The sequence below is a fragment of the Suricata suricatta genome, chromosome 2 (genome assembly GCF_006229205.1).
Source record: "Suricata suricatta isolate VVHF042 chromosome 2, meerkat_22Aug2017_6uvM2_HiC, whole genome shotgun sequence".
In the NCBI taxonomy this organism is placed as follows: Eukaryota; Metazoa; Chordata; class Mammalia; order Carnivora; family Herpestidae; genus Suricata; species Suricata suricatta.
The window spans coordinates 108702927-108725783 of NC_043701.1; the positions used below are offsets into that span (position 1 = coordinate 108702927).

The 22857-nt window shown below is 41.5% G+C and overlaps 1 protein-coding gene across 1 annotated transcript in view; it reads right to left on the reverse strand.

Annotated features, from left to right (window-relative positions):
* B3GALNT2 (beta-1,3-N-acetylgalactosaminyltransferase 2) overlaps positions 1 to 22857 on the reverse strand; it is a gene marked incomplete at its 5' end in the record, with an annotated part of 53247 nt that overhangs the window by 18754 nt on the left and 11636 nt on the right. The window contains 4 exons of the mRNA XM_029919407.1: positions 6396 to 6491; positions 11051 to 11244; positions 14283 to 14383; positions 20188 to 20335. Coding sequence (XP_029775267.1) covers positions 6396 to 6491; positions 11051 to 11244; positions 14283 to 14383; positions 20188 to 20335 — 539 coding nt within the window. The remainder of the gene's footprint in view (positions 1 to 6395; positions 6492 to 11050; positions 11245 to 14282; positions 14384 to 20187; positions 20336 to 22857) is intronic.

A 22857-nucleotide genomic window follows, 5' to 3' on the forward strand; every position in this document is an offset into this window, starting at 1 on the left:
CTCAAAATGGCTTAAAGACATGAACCTAAGACCTGACACCATAAAACTCCTAGAATAGGGCTGCCTGGGTGGCTCAGTCAGTTAAGTGTCTGACTTCGGCTAAGGTCATGATCTCACGGTTCGTGGATTTGAGGTCCGTGTCAGGCTCTGTGCTGACAGCTCAGAGTCTGGAGCCTGTCTTCGGATGATGTGTCTCCCTCTCCCTTTGACCCTCTCCTGCTCGTGTGGCCTCTCTCTCAAAAATAAATTAAAAAAAAAAAACCAAACTCCTAGAATAATATAGGTAGTAAGCTCCATGACACTGGTCTTGGCAATGGTTTTTTGGATTTGACACCAAAAGCAAATGCAACAAAAACAGAAATAAACACGTGGGACTACTCTGAACCGCAAAGCTCCTGCACAGCAAAGGAAACCACTGACAGAAAAGGCAGAAATGGATGGGAGAAAATATTTGTAAGGAGTGAATATCCAAAAATATAAAAAACTCCTACAGTTCAACAGCAAAAATCCAAACAATCCAATTAAAATATGGGCAAAAGATCTGAATAGACACATTCCCAAGACAACATACAGCCAAGGGACACATGAAAAGATGCTCAACATCACTCACCTTCAGAGAATGTCCCCTTACACCAGTTAGCATGGGGACTGCCATAAGACAAGTAACAAGTGTGCTGGAAATGGAAACAGTGGCTGTAACCACCGTGGAAAACAGTATGGAGGGTCCTCAAAAAATTAAAATAGAACTATCCTACAATCCAGTAATTCCACTTCTGAGTATTTATCCAAGGAAATGAAAACACTAACTTGGAAAGATATCTGCACTACCGTGTTCACTGCAGTATTGTTTATAACTGCCAAGGCATGGAAGCGACTAAGTGCCTACAGACGAATAGATAGACGATGTGATGTGTGCACACATGCACCCACGGAGGCATAGAATTCAGCCATAAAAAGGAAGGAAACCTTGTCATTTCCAACATGGATGGAACTTGAGGGCATTATGCCAAGTGAAATAAGTTAGACAAAGACAAATCCCGTCTGATTTCACTTATATGTGGGCTCTAAAATTTTTTTTAAAAGCCAAAACAAAACACCCAACTCACAGAGACAGAGAACAGATGGGTGGTTGCCAGAGGCATGGGCTGGGCGGACACGCAAAATGGGAGAAGGGGGTGAAAAGGCACCAATTTCCAGTTATAAAATAAGTAAGTCCTAGGCGTGTAATAATGTGCAGCACAGTGACCACAGTTAATAATGCTGTGTTGTGTATCTGAAGATTGCTAAGAGGATCTTAAAAGTTCTCATCACAAGAAAAGAAATGGAACTGTGGTGATGGATGTTTCCTAGACTTAGTGAGATCATTTTGCAATACTGCATTATGTTGTACACCTGAAGCTAATCTGTTACATATCAATTACATCTCCATTAAAAAAAAAAAGACTGCCTTCTGAGTTGAATGAAATGCTTACACTGAAGAAAACAATGTCTCCAATAACTCAGAAGTGCTCTGAGGTTGAAGTTTATTAGCAAAATCAAGATCTTAAAACAATGTATCAAATGGCCAAACCCAAAATGCTGGTCAAGAGAGAAATTTTGGCAATGTAGCAATGTCCAGTGGGAGAAAGATGCAGGAAGGAAGGTTCTACCCGAATGAGCCCCGTCCCACTGTTGTCATCAAATTCAACGATCAAACCAAGCACTGTTCAGATCTGGGTTGAGATCCCAGTTAGGAGATCCCCAGAGAGGGGTCATGACTTTCAAATGCAATCAGCTAACTCCCATTCAAGATGAATGAATGGACATTCTGGTTTCCACACTAGTCTTCTGTGAATTTGTGCAGGGTCATTCAGTGAGAATCTGACCATCCTAAGTGAACTAAGTGGAAGGTCAGCGCTAGAACCTGAGAGCTAAGTCCTAGACCCCTGACAACAGGGGGGCGGGGGGGTGCTTTGGGTTAATCCTGTGTCTTTCTCCTGGCAAAACAGTCTCTTGCCCTTGGTGTACTTTCCTTTCAAACTTTAACAGTGATAAAGTTTAGGAGAACTGATACCAGATATGATCAGGAGGAGGAACTGATAGAATTTAGTGAGTGCCTGGAGTTGAGAATAAATCCCACGATTCTGGTTTGGGTGCCTGGGAAAAAAGATACTAGTCCCAAGACAGGAAATACAGAGAAAGGGGAGAACGGATGGGATGGAGATGATATTACAATAATTAATAATACTAATAAATTGTATATATTATCATTATTATGACACCACCATTAGAATGTCCCTGGGACGTTCACGTGGAGAAGTTCAGGAGGCAGAAGTACGCACCTAGGAGAAATGTGAGCTATCTGTAGGTAATGGATAGAATTTGCCTAGGAAGGAGGAGTAAAACAGAAAGCTGGGTATCAAATACTAATGATTAAGAGGAAAGCGAGAGGGGCGCCTGGCTGGCTCAGTTGATGGAGTATGAGACTCTTAATCTCAGGGTTGTGAGTTTGAACCCCATGTTGGGTGCGAGATCACTTAAAATCTTTTTAAAAAAGAGGGAGACAAAGGAGAGGATAATGAAGTCCCTAGGGAAGGACTGGGCCGGATGTGGCTGAACCGGAAAAATGTATATCGTAAAAGCAAAGAGAGAGATGCAATCAGGAAAGCTACGGGCAGAAAGTGCGCCTGGAGTTGGGTCCCTGGTATCTTGGTGACTGCAGTTTCAGATGAACCATGCCCTAACTAAAAGCTATAATGACCAAATAAAAATGCTTCCCCTTGAAACTACATATCTAGAAATAACAAGTAATTCTCTGTCCTGGACGCTCAGCAGACACTGACATTTATTTGCCTTGCCGTTTCCTGCGGCTCCTGTTGGCCCCAGTGGCAGTCTCCCGGGACCAGGTCATGACAACAGCAACAGTGCGGACTACTTTGAGGACTTGCCAGAAGAGCTCACAGGCCCCCAAACGATCCTGCTGTATCCACTGGACTTCCGTAAGCCTGCCGGTTCTGGGGGAGGGAGAGCTGTGTGTACTCGGCCTTTGCTGGCCCCACTCGTCCCTGGCATGCCCCCCTCTCGGCTCTGAGCCAAAGGAATCAGAAAGCCAGGGATCTCTTCACACGAGAAACAACACGGTGATGGCAATTCCCTGCAAAAACCTGAAACCCCCCCGCGGAAGCCAAGAAAACCAGAGTGGTGTAGGCTGGAAAAATGACATCATACTCGGTCTCACCCATAACGCGAGTGCACGTTCTGCAGCCCCTTTCGTGTGTGGTTAATTCCTGTGTGTCCTACTTCTAACTTCTCATCCAGAGCAACAGACAAGCTTCAGTCTACAGTATTTTCGCACCTGTAAAAACTTTCAATAATTTTTTTTATGGACTGGAGAAATGACTACATCTAAAGAATGTCAACTTGCATAAACAGTAAGTGTGTAAGTGCCCACACTACTAACAATGATGTCTCTAGTGACTCAGATGAACAAAAATAGTCTTTTCACTGAAATTAGTTTCAGGTTTCAACTGCACTGTTCAGGAAGATATGAAATGAGAAAAACATTTTGAGAGAAGCACACAGCAGTCTCCATTTAAATTGTGGCTCTCACTGAGGTCTATGCCTTAGCGAGTCCCACAAGGAAAACACGACAGATCTGCTTATTCGAGGGATCTATGGCGGACACGCTGCTCCAGGAGACCGTGAAATGCAGGGGGAGTAAGACGATGTGCAAGTCACCTACTCCTCTCTCGAGAACGGCACAAGTGATGTTTCTCTTCCGTCCTCCTGGGCTGACGATACGCAGGGAGACCATTCATCACTATCGTTTTCCTGTGCTAATAAACCTGATAAGGCTTGAAGCAACTAAAATGAATACGCACAATTAAACGTGGTTTCAACAAAACTGGGAGTTTGGGTAAAAGGACAGAGTTCTTAAGGAGTGTTTTGTTTTTATAAAGCTCTTATATTTATTACAGAACATTTAGAGAAATGCATAAAAAGAAGAAAATAAAAATCCTCCATAATCCTACCTCCTCACCATGTGGTATGGCCACTGTTAAATCACTGCATGTTTTTAAAAGAAAAAATATTACTTACGAGTAATGAAAAACAAAAAGTCAATTTAGCTTGAAGCTTAAAGTGACATAAAGATCACCAGGCCACGGGCATGAAAAATCTTACTAAGATGCCCACTCACCACCCCAACGTTAGTACCTACTGCTAATTCACCATCCTGACCTTGAGCCAGTTTTTATTTTGAAAAACCTCAAAGATACAGAAAAGTTGAATATAACCCAAATCACCTAGCCCCACCAACTGTCAACATTTGGCCACATCTGCTTCATCTCTGTTTACACACATACTTTTCTGTTCTTATTGTCAAAAAACTTGAAAACAAAATGCAGACATTGTGACATTTCACTTTTAAATACTTCAACATGTATTTCCAAAGAACAAGGGCCTTCTAATGGAAAGTAACTAATTTTGTGGACTAATCAAAATTCCTAATTCTTTCCAGCTGACCAAGATAATGGGCCAGACTCCATAAAACTGATTAGCCTGAAGTATTAAAACTTTTTTCTTTCTATTTGCCTCATACCATGCCTCCTTCCTCTTTTTTTTTTTTTTAAGTTTATTTATTTTGAGAGAGACAGAGACACTGCATGCGGGGGAGGGGAAGAGAAAGAAGGAGAGAGAGAATCCCAAGCAGACTCCACACTGTAAGCCAGGAGCCCAATGCTCCTTTCATGGACAGGAAAGCGCCCACAACAAAGAATTATCTGGCTCAAAATGTTGATGGTGGTGAGATTTAGCAACTCTTTAAGAGGAGGGGGTAAGGGGCACCTGGGTGGCTCAGCCGGTTAAGCATCCAACTCTTGGCTTCGGCTCAGGTCATGATCTTGTGGTTAGTGAGTCTGAACCCCGCATCAGGCTTGCTGCTGTCAGCCTATCAGCACAGAACCCGCTTCGGATCTTCTGTCCCCCTCCCTCTCCCCCTTCCCTGCTGTGCTCTCTCAAAAATAAATAAAAACATTTTAAGAATTAAAATAAACAAACAAAACAAAGAATGGCTTCCTTCAAAAGCTGAGATCCAACACGTAGCCAATGCTACATAGCTAAGCCACTGCTCTTAATTAGAAGAAACCTTTGATGGTACATACTTCATGTCACAAAGAAAAAAGTTCATATATGAAATTAAAAGGACTACAAGGACACAGGAAAAGAGGCATTCTCACACAACGCTGGCGCTCACTCAAACTGATACAAACTGCTAAGCTGCCCTCTGGAAAGAAATCATATACCTTAAAAATGTGTGTAAAGTCCAAACCAACAACTTACCCTAAGAAAATAACCAGGTACGTACACCAAAGAGGAGAGAACATGAGGATGCTCGCTACTGGTTGTTGTGTGACACTGAGAAATGGGGAGATTTTTTTCCCCCAGTGTGTTTTAGTTTTACTTTCATGTAAAATGTTTTTAAGCCAAAGTTCATGTACAGGCAAAATGAAGGTGATCCCTTTCACATCTACAGAATTAACATAGATAGTTTCAACTACTTGTTCTTAACTGCGAAGACCCACAGTGTGCTGTAAGATGTGTTGCACAAGTAAACTGAACCCACACGACCAGCGGTAGAAGAGGTCTCTGGGTCAGTCCGCAGAGCCGATCGGCTGTCTAGCTTCCACGTTTTAGCTAGGCTTTGACATTGGAACTCTCCAGGAGATCTAAAGTGACTCCCAGGGACGCTTGGGAACCTGATCCTGACTGCGGTTCCAAAGCACTGAGGAATGGCCTTGGACCAGACGAACGAGGCTGGAAAGGCTGAGGCTGACAGATAAGTGATCTGATCATGTCCAACCTCAAAATATTCCACAGCCAGAGCGTGGCTTCACTGCAGGACTGATGAGGGCGCCTGGCAGGGGGGGGTGAGGGGATCTCTAGAACACCTGTACTTAACACTGGACCTGGAAAAACCTAGAAGGGGACAGCTCTTTTCAGTCATGTTCCATAACCTGGGGAGCTTTATTCATATTGGAAATGTGGCCGATCTCTCTGCAATTATCCTGTCTGCACTGACCATCGCCATCTTTAGATAAATAGATTACCTGACTCATTCAGATGGTGTCTGCATCTGGTGTTTCCCTCTGGCCGGACCTATTATTATCCTTCGGCATGAAACCAGTCATGCAGTCCCTGCTTCACTAGGTAAACCATGTAACTGCAGTGCTTTCCACCGAGTGTGGTCTGGCAACTCCTGGGGCTCCGTGGCAGTCGGGCGCGGACAGCCCCGGTCAGCACACACCCCGCAGCAGCCGCACGGAACCACGGAACACTGAGCCCCCGTCTCTGCAGAACGAACCCCCGCCCTGCGGAGGACTGAACTGGTACCCACAGCCTCTTCATTACCCCCGTACCTCGGGCAAGATGAACTGCTCCACAGGCTTGTACCACAGCTTGTTCACCTGCACACCACAGCTCGGAGGACTGAAACGGGCCACAAAGAGGGCCTCCTACAAATGGGGGCAGGAGTGGGGGAGGCAAGAAATAGGGGAGGAAAAGACAAAAGGAAAAGACTTCATGTTAGTACACCTGCAGCAAGTCTGCAAACATCTTCTGTCTTTGTTGGTGTAATCCTCGATGGCCCCGGCCAATACGGGTCTCCTGTCATTTAGACATCATTTGCGTTTTCCAGTGCAATCATGGCTATTAAATCAATATTTAAGATAACAAAAGTCGTCATGAAGTTCTAAAACACTAAACAGGAGCGCCTGGATGGCTCAGTTGGTTAAGCGTCTGACTTCAGCTCAGGTCATGATCTCGAGGTTTGTGAGTTTGAGCGCCACATCAGGCTCTGTGCTGACAGCTCAGAGCATGGAGCCTGCTTCAGATTCTGCCCCTCCCTCGCTCACACTCTGTGTCTCAAAAATAAATAAACATTTAAAGAAATGTTAAAAAAAAAAAGATTCGAGAATAATCCTAATTTCTAAATCAGGATAAATAACATTGGAATCCAGAGACCTGCTGTTTTAGTTACGTGTTTGAGTTTTTGTGTCAGTGAAACTTAAACACAATTAAAACTTAAGCTCCCATACCTGAGTCATTTCATAAAGCTCTCTCACTGTAATCATAATGGCTGGAATCACTAGGATTTGTTCCCTCCTGCTTACATTTATGTAATTAAGCATATTCACCAACTATAGATTCTTTAGAAAAAGCAGGAATAGGACAAAATGCAAAAAAAAATCTAATCTTAAATTGATTTACATATTTACTGGTCGCTCTCTAACACTGTATCTGTTAATAACAATTAACGTTCACAATAATACAGAAATAAGTTCAACGATGTCTAAAAAAACTGAGTTATACTACAGATAACAATTCTTCTATAGATAACAATTATGAACACTGGACAAAACAAAAAAAATGGTCTGAAGGCACTGGAACGTGAATAGGCTGAAACTAGAGGAAAATCAATACTAGGAAGAAGACAACGACACATTTAAAAAAGCATTTTTAAATGGTTCTTAGTCTGAAGGCACACCTTGCAGGGGCAACTAGAAATTTTAATTAAAACTTGCTGTTATTCTGGTTGAAAAATACCCAAGGACAGAGTTGGGGAAAATACATCAGCTACAAAGTGAGGCAAATCCCAAAAAAGGAAAGGGTCGAAAAGAGAGAGTCCTAAATTCTTCATATAAAGTCTGCCCAAATCCGTGGCTGACTCATGACATCCACATGCAAACTGAAATCCGAGCGCCCGAAGTCCCAAAGACATGCCCAGAGATTTCAGCAGCTGCCCACTGCGACGGAGAAGTCTCAAGTCTCTCAGCCAAGGCAGCCGCCTGTCTAAAACAAACAAAAAACCAATACTCCTTACGGAATATAACAGGATCCAGAGGCCCTGCAATGAATTATTCACAGTATCTAGGATATAATCCAAAGTTGCTTGATAGAAGATATACCACAAAACTGTTATCCATGCTCAAGAGAAAAGATGATAATAATCAAAGACAGACATCAATATGATTCAAATACTACAATAACCAGACAGGATTTTAAAGCCATTATTATAACTAAGGTCAAAGCTGCAAAGAAATATGCTCAAAATGAATGAACACAGGAAATTTTAGAGAAATAAAATGACAAAAGAGAATTGAAGGGAAATTCTGGAACTGAGAAGTACAATATCTGAAATAAATTCACTGATGAGGCTTAAGAGCAGATTTGAGATGGTGGAAGAGTCAGTGAATCTGAATACAGATGAATGGAAATGATAAAATCTGAAAAACAACAAAAAAACTTTTTTAATGTGCACAGTCTCATATCTGGGCAACAATGCCAAAAGGTCTATTGACATGAAACTGAAATCCCGGAATGAGTGGAGAAAGTGAGGCTAAGCAAAAGTTTTTGAAGAAGTAACAGCTGAAGGTTTCCCAAATTTGGTAAAAGATCAAGTTGCAGATTCAAGAAAGTTGGCAAACCCTGAGTGGAACAGACACAAAGAAAACGCCACACCAAAGTACAACACAATCAAGCTGCTTAAAACCAAATATGAAGAGAAAATCTTCCATGCAGCTGGGAAAAGCAGGCAAAAACCACATTCCATGTATCATCCCCTGGAGCGGTTGGAAGGCGAGCTGGCTTCTCGCCGGAAACAACGGAGGCCAGGGAACACTGAATGGACATCTTAAAAATACTGAAGAGAAAAAAAATCAATCCAGAATTTTTATATCAGAAAATATTCCATAAGAAAAAAAGGAGGGGGGACAGAATAAAAGCAAAATAAAAACATTTTCAGAAAAAAGAAAATGAGGCAAATTCATTACTGGTAAATTTCCATGTTGAGGAAACTTCAATATTCAAGACGGAATGAAGAGCACAGGAAATAGTGAATATGTGTGTGGGCAACTCTAAAAGACTATACCTTCTCTAAATTACTTTCATACACATTTAGCTGTTTAAAGCAAAAGTTGTAACATTTTTCTTATATTTGACATGAAAGGGTACATCAATTTTAAGAAAAATGAAAAGTTTAGGACGTGTATTGTAATCTTTCTGTCAACCACACACACACACACACACTCACACGAAACAGTCATACAAAGAACTGCAGCTGAAAAGACAACAGAGAAATTAAAATGGAATTCTGAAAAAAATACTCAAACCCAAAGAATGCAGGAAAAGAGGAACAGACATGAAAAAACAGTGGAACAAAAACAAACAGCAAAATGAAAAACAGAAATCCAACCACTTCAATAACTGCATTAAACATAAATGGATAAACACTTCATGTAAAAAAGTAGAGATTCAAAAAAAAAAAAAAAAAAAAAAAAAAGTAGAGATTCTCAGACTGGATAAAAAGGAAGACCCAACTACAAGTTCTCAAGAAAACACAATTTCTATGGGGTACCTGGGTGGCTCAATCAGTTAAGTGTCTGACTTTGGCTCACGTCATGATCTCATGGTTTGTGGGTTTGAGCCCTCATTGGGCTCTGTGCTGACAGCTCAGAGCCTGGAGCCTGTCTTCAGATCCTTTGACTCCTTCTCTCTGACCCTCACCTGCTCATGCTCTGTCTCTCTCTCCCTCTCTCTCAAAAATAAATAAAAAACATTTTTAAAAAAATTTCTAGCAAAAAAAAAAAAAAAAGAATGATCTATCATGACCAAGATGAATAGGAGGTTGGTTTAGCATTTAAAAATCAACAAATTGTTAATTCATCCCACTAACAGAATAAAGGACCAGAACCCAGGAAACATTCAATATGCCCACTATGAGGAGAACGGATAAACATACTGCTGGAATACAACTCAGCCAAAAAAAAAGGAAAGAGTATGGGGTGCTGGCTGGCTCAGCTGGTAGAGTATGCCCTCTTGATCTCAGGTTTGTGAGTCCAAGCCCCATATTGGGCATAGATCTCACTTTAAAAAAAAAGGAAAAGAAAAGGGAAAATTCACTAATACATATAAGAACATGGATGGATTATAAAAACACGGTGAGTGCAAGAAGCCTTACACAGGAGAGTACCTTTGGATTCTATTTACACATAAAATCCCACAACAAGCAAAACTAGTCAATGGTAAAAGAAAAAAAAAAAAGCTGCCTCTAGGAAAGGGGACAGGGTGACAGGAGTTTGGGTTACACAGCTTTATGCAGTTTAGACTGACTGAGGGCTGCTTGGCTGGCTCAGAAGAGTATGTGACTCTTCATCTCGGGGTCGTGAGTTCGAGCTCCACATGGGATGTACAGATTCCTTAAATAAAACTTTAAAAAAGTGAATAAATAAAAATTAAAAACCATAAGCAAACCTTAAAGTCTAGTTAATGAAATGCATCCTCAAGTGTTTAGGGTCAAGGTGTGCTGATGTCTGAAACTGACTCTGAAATTCGGTAAGGGAAGAAAAAAGATAGATCGAAAAATAACTATACATATGATAAGGCAAAGGCAGCTAAATGTTAACTATTGTAGAAATTAGGTAGACATACGGGTGTTCACTGTAGAATTCCACCAAGATTCCTATAGTTTAAAACCCACAAGTGGATCTTCTCAAATACAGTTTCTCGCTGATAACGCTCCTTCAGATAGGCTCTGTGAACGAGTCAGATCCCCACGTACCCGGAACAGAGCAAGCCCATTGTCTTCATCTTCCACTCCGTCTACATCCTCCTTACAAAAGACGCTTGAGGCAGCTATCAGCCTTGCATCACAGCGATGGACGTTTAGGGTTGGAACAGAGACCATAACACTTGCTTATACCTTAGAGTGCCAAGGTTTTCACATTCATTATCAACTTCTGTAATTCCTTAGGCTTTAGGGGATTTTAGGTGGGGAATTTCTAATCTAGTCCATTTTTCTTCTTTTCTAGATACAACATGTTTATTATCCATTGGTATTCTCTTCCCAAACCAGCATATTCATATATTATGCTATCATGTATCCAATCAGTAAAGGAAGTCTTCCAACCAGATGTAATTATGTAGTCTCCCAATCTACTATATTCCATGAGGAAAAAGCTGATATTTTTTAAAAAGAAAAATGGGGAGAATCTTGTAAAAAAAACACAGCGCATACCTCTTGTTCTGCCTGATACAGCCTGACAGTGATGTTCCTCTGGAAGCCCACATCCCCGGCATCATAAAACACCCCGAGGCTGGTAATCACGATCGGGTAGAGAACTCGGAAGCTCACGCTGACAACTTGGTCCTCAGAAATCCCTGATGAGGCGTCTTCAGAAAGACTGAATGCCTCGATTTCCTGGTTCAAAACTAAGGATGTAATGAGAAAAGGAGTTTTACATAACCAAACAAGTATAATCTTGTAATTCACAAATGGCAGTAATTAAAAAAAAAATTCCCCAGAAATACGGCTGCTTCCAGGAACAAAAACAAACTTATTTTGAAATTTAAGAATGACGTTTTCAGCCACATCTAGATTATCAGAATGACTGTAATAAGCTTTTGTGTACACACGTGTACATATAATGTCCAAACGCCAGAGGAATATCTATTAGGAAAGGTTGGAAACAGTACCTGATGCAGTCATAAATAATGAGGAAATTTAGTCTTGCTCTGCAAATGCCAAAATTCCTATTTCGTGTTGGGCAATTTAAAATATTTGTGATGTCATAAGACAAAGCATTTGAAATCACTTGCAGTAACCCTGAAAAGCTGTGTAACAGCGGTAAGACTGGAGCACGTCATACACAGTGAGCCTTTCTGATCCCATCCCAGGGGCCGTGTCCCATTATACTGACATCTTCATAACTGTACTGTGTGGTCATGTGGCATTATTTGGCATTAAGGGTTACAATACTGAGTGACTCGCCCGAGGTCACAGAAAAGTGGCAGAGCCAGGAATTAACCCCAGATTTACTGACTTTGAACTCAGTACACCTTCTACTCCCCTATCTAAATCAAAGCTAAAAACTGGCCTTTTCAAATAATGTTTTTAATGACCATAGTGAATCAGGACCGAGTACATGATGCAGTTCACATGGATGAGAATATCTGTGCCACTTAGTGCAATAATATTAAAACCTATTCTACAAGATTTTATCAAAGTTCTTTGTGTCTTTTAGAGCTGTGGCTTTCCAATTTTGCTGCTCACACAACTCCATCAGTTAGCCACATTGGTATACACACTCATATATTTACTTACAAAATAGGCACACATATTATTGTGATCACTGTATTCAGTCTTTAGAAATATTACATTTGATTTTCAGATCAACAAATTCAGTTTTCTTCCGACACCCTGTGGATCATTTGGATCCCTACCTTCCAATTCCAGAATGCTCTTTTACACTTAATAGATGCCCAATAAAATGTGACTGAATGGAATCGATGGCTCCTAACCAATTCCATACACGAGCAGGAGGGAGAAGAGAGAGGATACACAATTTTATCACGGCCTGGGCAAACAGTGGCCAGAGAGTGCGATGTCAAATAAACTGGCTGACAGCAGAAACTCTCCTTTTTCATGTGCTCAGTAAATTTAAGATATTCAAAGTATAAGCATGTATGTTAAAGGCCCACGGGTTAAGCACATTATAGCATAACGACGTATCTATCTAAAACAGATGTACCTTGGACTTCAGGCTACCTGGACACAGGAAATTGTGTTGCTTTGATAATGCTGTTAATCAAACCTCCTACGCACCCAGAGTATCATGGTGATTATTAGTCCTCATGATGAGCTTAAGGTACTGAAATAAATCTAAATGCTGTTTGAGTCATCAAAAAAGATACAATAGATTCAATATAAATTTACACATATTTTCTAAAAACCTATAAGCTAGATACTACATGTGTGTCAATCTTCTATCCATCGAGAGCTCCACACCTGTACTATTAATGAACAGTAACACTTAAAATTATAAAAGCCTGGTTAATTTAAGGTGAAATTTTTAAAAATTTTATTTGGTTTTGGATTTCAAATGTAATTCATTCTAGGCTACTCTTATTTCATCGGTAATATGACATTTTATTAGGTTCACGGTCCCTCTGGGACGCCAGTGCAAGCTAAGGGACCTTCTCCCGAGAGAAACAATTGCCCATGAAATTGTACATGCAATGTTAACTAAAAGAGTGTAAGAAAGAAACCTCTGCTTTACACTATGGACCTGAAAATATGGTACAATTTATTTAAAAAGCGGACCGAAACTGAACTTTATAAAAGGTAGGGTTTTTAAAATAACATTAACTACCTACCACGACCCAAGAGCTATTCTAAACACTATATGTATATGTCAACTTATTTTATCCTGTCAGTCCCTACGAGGCAAGAACTTTCATGCTTTTATGGATGATGAAACTGAGGCACGGGGTGCCTGGGTGGCTCAGTCAGTTAAGCATCCGACTTCACCTCAGGTCATGATCTCACGATTTGTGGGTCTGAGCCCCATGTTGGGTTCTGTGCTGACAGCTCAGGGCCTGGAGCCTGCTTTGAATTCTGTGTCTCCCTCTCTCTGCCTTTCTCTGCCTCAAAAATGAATAAATATTAAAAAAAAGAAACTGAGGCACAGAGCAGGTAAATAACTGATCAAAGGTCATACATGTAGAAAAGGCAGAGCCTAGATTTAAATCTGTGGAGCCTGACTCCGAAGCCCACAATCTTAACCATCGCTGCCTATAAAAGCAAGGTGTATATAATCATACAGGTTTGACAAATCTCAAAATACCGGAAGTCATAATCAGCACATTTAAGACGGAAAAGTTTAATCTTCCTTAGAAACACAGCTGAACATAATAGGAAATGTGGATAAAGAAAGATAAACGGTTATTACAATCAGCAATTTCCTAAAATCGGTTCCCTGGAAACAGAGGAAACCCAATCAGGACCGTCTCTCTTCCTCCTCATTAGAACTCTCACAAATCTCTAACTAGAAGGAATGCAAAATATTACACCTATTTAAAATTTTTTATAATTTGTTTCTTTTGCAGAAGCTTAGGCAATAATCCTAAGAGAAAGCCAAAAACACAAAGTATTTGAATCAGGGTGACTCTAACTTGAGGAGACAGTGAAGTGAGCAGTTATCTCCAAGTTCAAGGTTCAGTTATTCAGGACTTATCTAGGTGTGAGGAATCTCTGGATGCATCTGAATCACACTGAACAGCAAACTCTCCCGGATCCTTAAATTATGGGCATCTATAAAGACTCCGCACAGATACTGACAGTCATCAGCCAGCCGTCAGAAAGGATGAAAGCTGAATTTTCATCTGCAGAAAAGCGACCTCCAGGCCAGGGAGCGTCAACACCAGACTAGTACGTGGAGTCACAGGGCTGAGGAAGAAAGGCGACTCACCTGGATTCGTGATGTTGAGCAGTCGGCAGGAGTAAGGGTCCTCCCTGTCCTCCACGGGCACCTCGCAGCCACGGGCACCTATTATGAACTTGACAAGCACACTGAGAGAGGCGCTGGCATTAGCATCAGGTACTGATCTCTACTCGGCGCACGCGCACTTCCTCACACCCATCTCAGAGCTTTTGCTTTGAGACACAAATATTTATGTGGATTCTTTCCAACTTTCCTTTCCTCATCCAGCAAGAGAGTCAGCAAAACCAAAAGTCGCCAGCCGCCTGATGACTTCTGTGCCAGCCTCTACCTTGGTGCTGGTCTAAAGCCAAGTGAGTGGGTCGGTCTGGCCGCCAGCAGACGCTCATACCAGTTAAAAGCGAACTATAGAAAAGCCTGTTCCTAAGGCCCCGACCTACAAACATCTGTCTGCAATCTCCTTCACTTGCTTCCTTCTATTTCAGAAAGTGTTCCTTTTGCTTCAGATCAGTCTGTCTACACAAGAGGAGGTCGTCTCCTCTCCTGCACCTTTCTTGGCCAGTTACCTGTAACCTGTGCCTCCTTCTCTACACATTATAAATACGATGAAGTCCTTTTTTTAAAATTAAAAAAAATTTTTTATTCATTTTTGACAGAGAGACAGCATTAGTGGGGAAGGGGCAGAGAGAGAGGGAGACACAGAATCCGAACCAGTCCTCAGGCTCCGAGCTGTTAGCACAGAGCCCAACACAGGGCTCGAGCTCGTCAACTATGACATCATGACCTGAGCTGAAGTTGGACGCTTACCCGACTGAGCCACCCAGGTGGCCCGATGAAGTCTTGATATTAATTTCTGTGTACCTACCATCCTTCCTTGTTTATACTCTTTCCTTTACAGCAAAGTCCTACAAAGGAATTAACTAAAGTTGCAGGCTCTAATGTTTCAAGATTTCAGCTTCAATACCCGCTACATAACTGATAGGTTTATCCCAATGTAACCACTGGTTTGCTGCTAAATCAACAGACACTTTTCAACCCTTCAACCTACGGTTCGAAAGTGCTGGTCTCTGTACAGGGCTCCTTTTCCTCTGTTATATGGCCTGCTCGGTCCCCTCACTGGCTCTTCTTCCCCTGCCTGTCCATTAGGGGAGATATTAAAGTGGGGCTTTGCCCTTGTGTCTCTTCTTGCTCTGTTTGCTTGCTTCCCCTGGACACTGTTTATTCCCAAGGCTTCAACTAGCTTAAGAATAATACCTGAATTAGCGTCTCTAGTATGGACCCATCTTCTAGGTAAAAGATCCCTACATTCATTGGACATCTTTACCTAGATGGCTCACAGGTGACAGCTGTGTGCTGGGGCCTTCACCTACTGGCTTAAGAGAGCCAACCGCTAAATTTTTGGGCATTCTGTGGGCTAGTTATTGAGACTGGCCTTTATTAAATTACATAAACGTACAATTAAATACATTACATAAAAAACAAAGAAAATACTCTAATCAACCATTTCTTGATTATTTCACTACTATTTATGCTCTTGAGGTTATTTAAAAAATTTTTTTTTTCAATGTTTATTTATTTTTGAGAGAAAGAGAGACAAAGTGTGAATAGAGGAAGAGCAGAGAGAGGGAGACACAGAACCCAAAGCAGGGTCCAGGCTCTAAGCTGTCAGCACAGAACCTAACTTGGGGCTCAAAGCCACCAACTGTGAGATCATGACCTGAGCTGAAGTCGGACACTTAACTGACTGAGCCACCCAGGCAACCCAGGTTATTTTTATCTACTATATCCATGTAGTAGAAATATAATGGTGTGCTAATACGTACATTCCCCAACTCCGTGTTCAGAGATGTTGCACTAGTTGGCTGAAAGTCATCACAGTGAGATATTTACACCATGGAAGTTAGCAAACACTACAAATAAGGGTTTTATTTATTCTTTTGTTGACTTTAAGTGACAGGAAGGAAAAAAAAAGTAAATGGTGGAGGAAAAGTTAATGCAGATTAAACTTAAAAATGTGCCATGTCTGCAGAGATCAGTGGAACAGGATAGAGAGCCCAGAAATAAATCCACAATTATATGGGCAATTAATCTATGACAAAGGAGGCAAGAACACCCAATGGGAAAAGACAGTCTCTTCAACAAATGGTGTTGGGAAAACTGAATAGCCACACACAAAAGGATGAATTGGACCACTCTCTTCACTACACACAAAAACTCAAAATGGATTAAAGACCTATGTGAGACCTAAAACCCTAAAACTCCTAGAAGAAAACAAAGGCAGTAATCTCTCTGACATTGGCCACAGAAACAGTTTTCCAGATCTGTCTCCTCAGGCAAGGGAAACAAAAGCAAAATTAAACTACTGGGACTACGCCAAAATAAAAAGCTTCTGCACCGTGAAGGAATCAATCAGTAAAACTAAAAGCCAACCTACTGAATGGGAGAAGATATTTGTAAATGACATATCCAGTAAGGGGATTAGTAGTCAAAATATATAAAGAACTTACAAACCCAACACCAAAAAACTACTGGTAGCATGTGTAGAAAAGGGAGCCCTCATGCATTGCTGGTGGGAATGCAAATTGGTGCAGCCACTGTGTGCAGGGTCCTCAAAGAATTAAAAATACAATTACCATACGATCCAGTAATTCCACTATTGGCTATTTACCCAAAAAAACCAAAAGCACTAATTTGAAAAGATACATGTATCCCTAGGTTTACTGCAGCACTGCTTACGGTAGTGGGTGCATGGAAACAACTCAGGTGCCCACTGCTAGACGAATGGGTCAGGAAGATGTATCAGCACACAATGCAGTATTACTGAGTCATAAACAAGAATGAACTTTTGCCATTTGCAACAACATGGATGGATGTAGAGAGTACAATGCTAAGTGAAGTAAATCAGAGAAAGACAAACCAGACTCTTAACTAGAGAGAACAAATTGGTGGTTACCGGAGGGAAAGTGGGGTGGGGGAGGGGTGAAATAGATGAAGGGCGCACTTATTGTGGGGCACCTGGATGGCTCAGTCAGTTAAGCATCCAACTCCTAGTTTCAGCTCAGATAATGATCTCACAGTTTGTGAGTTTGAGCCCTGCATCGGGCTCTGTGCTGGTGGTGCAGAGCCTGCTTGGGATTCTCTCTCCTTCTCTGCCCCCTCTCAATAATAAATAAACTTAAAAAAAAATTTTTTTAAAGAGCACTTTTATCGTTACGAGCACTGAATAATGCATGGAATTACTGAATCACTATCATACACCTGAAACTAATGTAACATTGTATGTTAATTATACTTGAATTAAAAATAAGTAAAAATTAAAAGAAAAAAGTGATGCGTCTGTAGACATTCTATTTGAATGGTACAAAAAATTGAGGAAATACTCTTCCACTGTTCAAACCCTATTATCTGATTCAGCAAGGAAGCCGCAGACTTTATTGACTAAGTCCTCCATTGTCACTTCAGTTTTACTCTTTAACTTAAAGGAAACATTAACGTCAGAACTATGCCCTTTTGTCAACTGCACACATAGGTCAGTTACAGATAGAAAAGTCTAAGACAATGAAAGCATTCATGGGAGAATCTGCTGACCGCACGGGATTTATCATAAAGGGCGCCATGTGAGTTACCCGTGTCACTAGTGTGTGTGTATCCCTTATATTAACAAAGCTCACAGTAAACACATATGTGCGTATAAACACACTACTTTTCAGAAGGCCCGCTTGTAGTAAACATTTCTCAGCACAGAGCTGCCAGCAGCCACCACAAACTCGACATATCCACAGCGGAACTTCTTTCCCGTGACACCTGCTCTTCTCGTCTAGGATTTTATTTTTCATCTCGGTTGATGATTTCATTATTCTCCAACTTAAAGGCTAGCAATCCTCCTCCTCCTCCCCCTCCCATTTCCTGACGTCATTTTCTTCGAAGGTTACACTTCAGTTCAGCCCTGCAGCCTGTCCCCACGGCTGTTCTGCATGACCTGCCGCTGCCCACCCCTTGGTTGGACACCTTCCCTCCTTGCTTTACCTCATCATCCCTTTCTCCGCCCCTCTTTCCTTCCCCAGTGCTTCATCTCGCACTTACCCACAACCCCCCACCCACCGTGCTCCACTTACATGGAGCCGTTTGGGGGTTCCCAAACACTCCAGGCTGTTTCCTGTCTGTTCCTATGACAGCACATATAACATTTTATTACACACTTACAGCTACTTCCTTCCATGAAACTTCTCCTATAAAGACCCAGGCTACACTGTCACTATCTTTATATTCTACCGCAGACAGTTCACTACCTTCATGAAGAAGATACTTAGTAGACAGTTGTGAAGTTGACAACTTCTTTATTTTATTACAAAGGCTTGGAATTAAACAAGGTCCTAGAAATACAAGTGGAGTCTGGCTTCTTCAGTGAAATGCAAGATTCGAAAGTAAGCCGCAGCCACAGAATGCAACCGCTTTCTTTTACTGATGGCCAGTTGAGGCAGAGTACCATTCATGACCAACTAGCATTTAAAATAAGAGTATGGGGGTGTCTGGGTGGCTCAGTCGGTTAGGCATCTGACTTTGGCTCAGGTCATGATCTTGCAGTTTGTGGGTTTGAGCCCCACGTCGGGTGCTGTGCTGACAGCTCAGAGCCTGGAGCCTGCTTCAGATTCTGTGTCTCCCTCTCCCTCTGCCCCTTCACCACTCATGCTCTGTCTCTCTCTCTCTCTCAAAAATAAATAAACTATAAAAAAAAGTTAAAAAAAACCCAAAAAACTCCATGAGGGGGACTCACTCCCTCATTTATAACCCAATCACCAGGATTTTTTGTCTGAGCAACTGGTAGAGAGGGGTCATTATTTCCTGAGAGAGGAAAGACTAAGTAGGGAGTGCAGGTGTCAGAGGAGGTCCTGATAGTAGTGATGAGTCAGAGGCCTTCCATTATCATTGAAACCATGAACCAAAGAAACTGGGCTTGGAAAAGAATGAAAGCTGCTATGCATAAGATAGGAAATCTATAAATGCTCACTACGAATGACAGGAAAATTCTGCAGTTGAATAGCTTCTCAGTCACAAACAGTCCAGCTTCATCCAATCCTGAGTGAGCCTTCGAGGACTGCCCATCACGTCAGTGTCCTCACATAACCAAGGGTTCAACCCGCCATGCTCCTCTTCACTGGTCCCTCACTAAGTGACCTTCAGAGGTGGGTCTCACCGAGAAGGCGGCCTGGGGCTCCTTACCAACACTAAGCCATCTAGTACCGACAGGAGACACGCTACCAAAGGTCACCCCGGAAGGGTCGTCTGGAGGAAGAGCGCGGTGTACCACACACTGCAGTCACACAACTCAATACTACAGAGCAGAAAAGACTAAGTGTGTCCTGGGGAGTTAGTGAAAAGCATGTTTACGCACAGACATGTCTCAGCAGAGGACTATTCTGGACGAGAGCCTTTTACAAATTACTGTTCTAAATTAAAGCAGAAACAAAGCAAAATAAAACCAACCAGGTACCTACAAACAGTATGTATTTTAACCAGTGAATATAGTCTCCCCCACCTATCTTTTGGCTCAGAACCTGGGTTCAGTTTCCTTTTGTGGGGGCACCTGGGTGGCTCAGTCGGTCGGGTGTCCGACTTCAGCTCAGGTCATGATCTCATGGTTCATGAGTTCGAGGCCCATGTTGGGCTTTCTACTGTCAATGCAGAGCCCACTTGGGATCCTCTGCCCCACCCCCTGCCCCTCTTTGTTCATGTGCACACTTGCTTTGTCTTCCAAAAATAAACATTAAAAAAAATTTCCTCTTGTGACTCTGTTACATGGAGGGAAGGGAAAATGAAATGGCCATTTCTCCCAGGGAGAAAGGCTGCAGGCCTAAATTAGTATCTCTGACTGTCCCCAAAGAGGTCTTTCAGAACTCTTAGTGATTCGGGCAAGGTGCCGACGAAGAACACCTACCGTTGACTTAATGATGGATGTTGTATTAGATGCTTCAGCCAGGTGCTTCTTATCACATTCCGAAGTTCATGGTTATTGCGAGCTGACAACACACCAACTACGACATCATAGTGACTAGATTTCCATGGAGGAAATAAGGCCAGTTGATCTATAAATAAACAACAATGAATTAGAAATGTCCTATCTCAATTACTAAGTTCACCAGATAACATAAAAATATTATAGAAGAACATGGGGCGCCTGGGTGGCTCAGTCAGTTAAGTGTCCGGCTTCGGCTCAGGTCATGATCTCACGGTTCGTGGGTTCAAGCCCTGTGCAGGGCTCTGTGCTGACAGCTAGCTCAGAGCCTGGAGCCTGCTTCAGATTCTGTATCTCCCTCTCTCTCTGACTCTCCCCTGCTCGCGCCGTCTCTCTCTCAAAAATAAATAAAAAACATTAAAAAAACTAAAAAAAATTATAGAAGAACATATGTTCATGTGTGTAGAAAATACAAAGGCATACAAAGAAGAAAATACAAAGGCATACAAAGAAGAAGAAAGCCCAATGCAGAACTTGAACTGGGGAACTGTGAGATCATGACCTGAGCTGAAGTTGGGCACTTAACAGACTGAGCCACCCAGTCGCCCCAAAGAAAAAATTTAAAAAGCACCCAGATGTACCATCCAGATAACTATTCATAACATTTTTGGTGTAAAGTCTTTTTGTCTTCCATACATCGGGATGTATTATGCTCACATAAGTACATAAATTCTTTTAAACTAATAAGATGTTCATGGTGAGAATCGGTTTGGAAAGGTGCTGCGGCATAAACCAGGGGAGAATAGGCAGTAGGGGTCTGTTAGGCCACAGGCAGAATCCTGGTTCTTTTTTTATGTCCTACAAAAGTTATTTAACATCTTTTTTATTAGAGATCTTATTTTTTAATTTTTTAAGTAATCTCTATATATACTCCCAACGTGGGGCTCAAACTCATGACCCTGAGATCACAAGTCTCTGGCTCCACTGAGCCAACCAGGCAACCTGAAAAGTTATTTAACTTCTTGAGCCTCAGTTTCCTTTACTACAAAGGGAGGTAGTAATACTTCTCACAGAGGTGCTGTAAAAATTAAATGAGATGGGGCGCCTGGATGGCTCAGTCAGTTAAGCATCTAACTTAGGCACAGGTCATGACCTTGCGGTTTCTGAGTTCGAGTTCCGCGTTGGGCTCTGTGCTGACAGCTCAGAGCCTGGAGCCTGCTTCAGATTCTGTGTCTCCCCCTCCCCTGCTCATGCTCTCTCTCTGTCTGTCAAATAATTAATACAAATGTTTTAAAAAGTTTAAAAAACAATTAAATGAGATAATGTGTATCAAGGTCCTGGTTTGGTACCAAAATAGTAGGCACACAACAGCGGCCAAGGGCAACAACCACAACAATTATGTGCTTTCAAAGGTGAAAGCCTGCGTTAAACATCAGTTCGTAACTTTGGGAAATGAATGCAGGCAAGTATCAGAACCCTTATTAACATCAATACATTCTACAGCCGGCAAATCTTGTGTCACTTACTAAATATTCCAAAAAATTTTTGAAAGAGGAAGGCAGTATTTCCAGCAAGGCAAAAAAACAATCAAGTGACAAATCATACGAATGGCTCATTTTTTTTTTTACTGCCGTAAGATCTAACGCGCAGGATTACAGTTTTTAAAAAATTGTCCTTGGAAAGAAGACGGCAGGGAAAGATACTTTGCTTTTGTTGTTGTTGTTGTTGTTTTTCCAAAGCTAGAGGGTTACAAGCTTATATATAGCTCTGATGAGGGATCCATTTCATCTCTTTCTCCAGTGGTGGGAACTGGGTGGGAACTGATCCAAAATGTTTCCAAACGTAAATTATTGAAGACCAGACATCTTTACTACATTAAATGTAATGTTTTTATATGCCACAGGACCTAGGTAGTTAGTCAAAAGGCAACAAAACATGCTGCTAGTTTTTCAAAGGACAAATTAAAAATAATAAAAAGAAAATCTGGGGGACAGATAATAGGATACTTTAAGAATATTACATTGTAACAATTCTGGGAATACAGCAATTTTTATGTAGACACAATTTTCCACAATAGATATATGTTTCTTAAAAAAAATTCAATCTAAATGGAAGAGAGATACATGTTAGTTTAGCCTAATGTCAATCCTGTACTAAAATGAATTCTTGGGGCGCCTGGGTGGCTCAGTTGGTTGGGCATCCGACTTTGGCTCAGGTCATGATCTCACAGTTCATGGGTTTGAGCCCCGTGTCAGGCTCTGTGCTGACAGCTCAGATTCTGTGCTTCAGATTCTGTGTCTCCCTCTCTGACCCTCCCTTGCTCATGCCGTCTCTCTCTCTCTCTCTCTCTCTCTCTCAAAAATAAATAAAAATATTTTAAAAATTAAAAAAATTAAAATAAAATGAATTCTTAAAGGCAAGAATTTACCTTTAATGTAAATCCAAATCTTCCTAGACTAAGCTTGCTTATAATGGACATTTATTGAACACCTATAATGTACTAAGTACTACATACAGAGTATCATTTTTTTAAAATAGTTTATTGTCAAATTGGTTTCCATACAACACCCAGTGTTCTTCCCCACAAGTGCCCTCCACCATCACCACCACCTCTTTTCCCCCCTCCCCCTTCCCCTTCAACTCTCAGTTCAT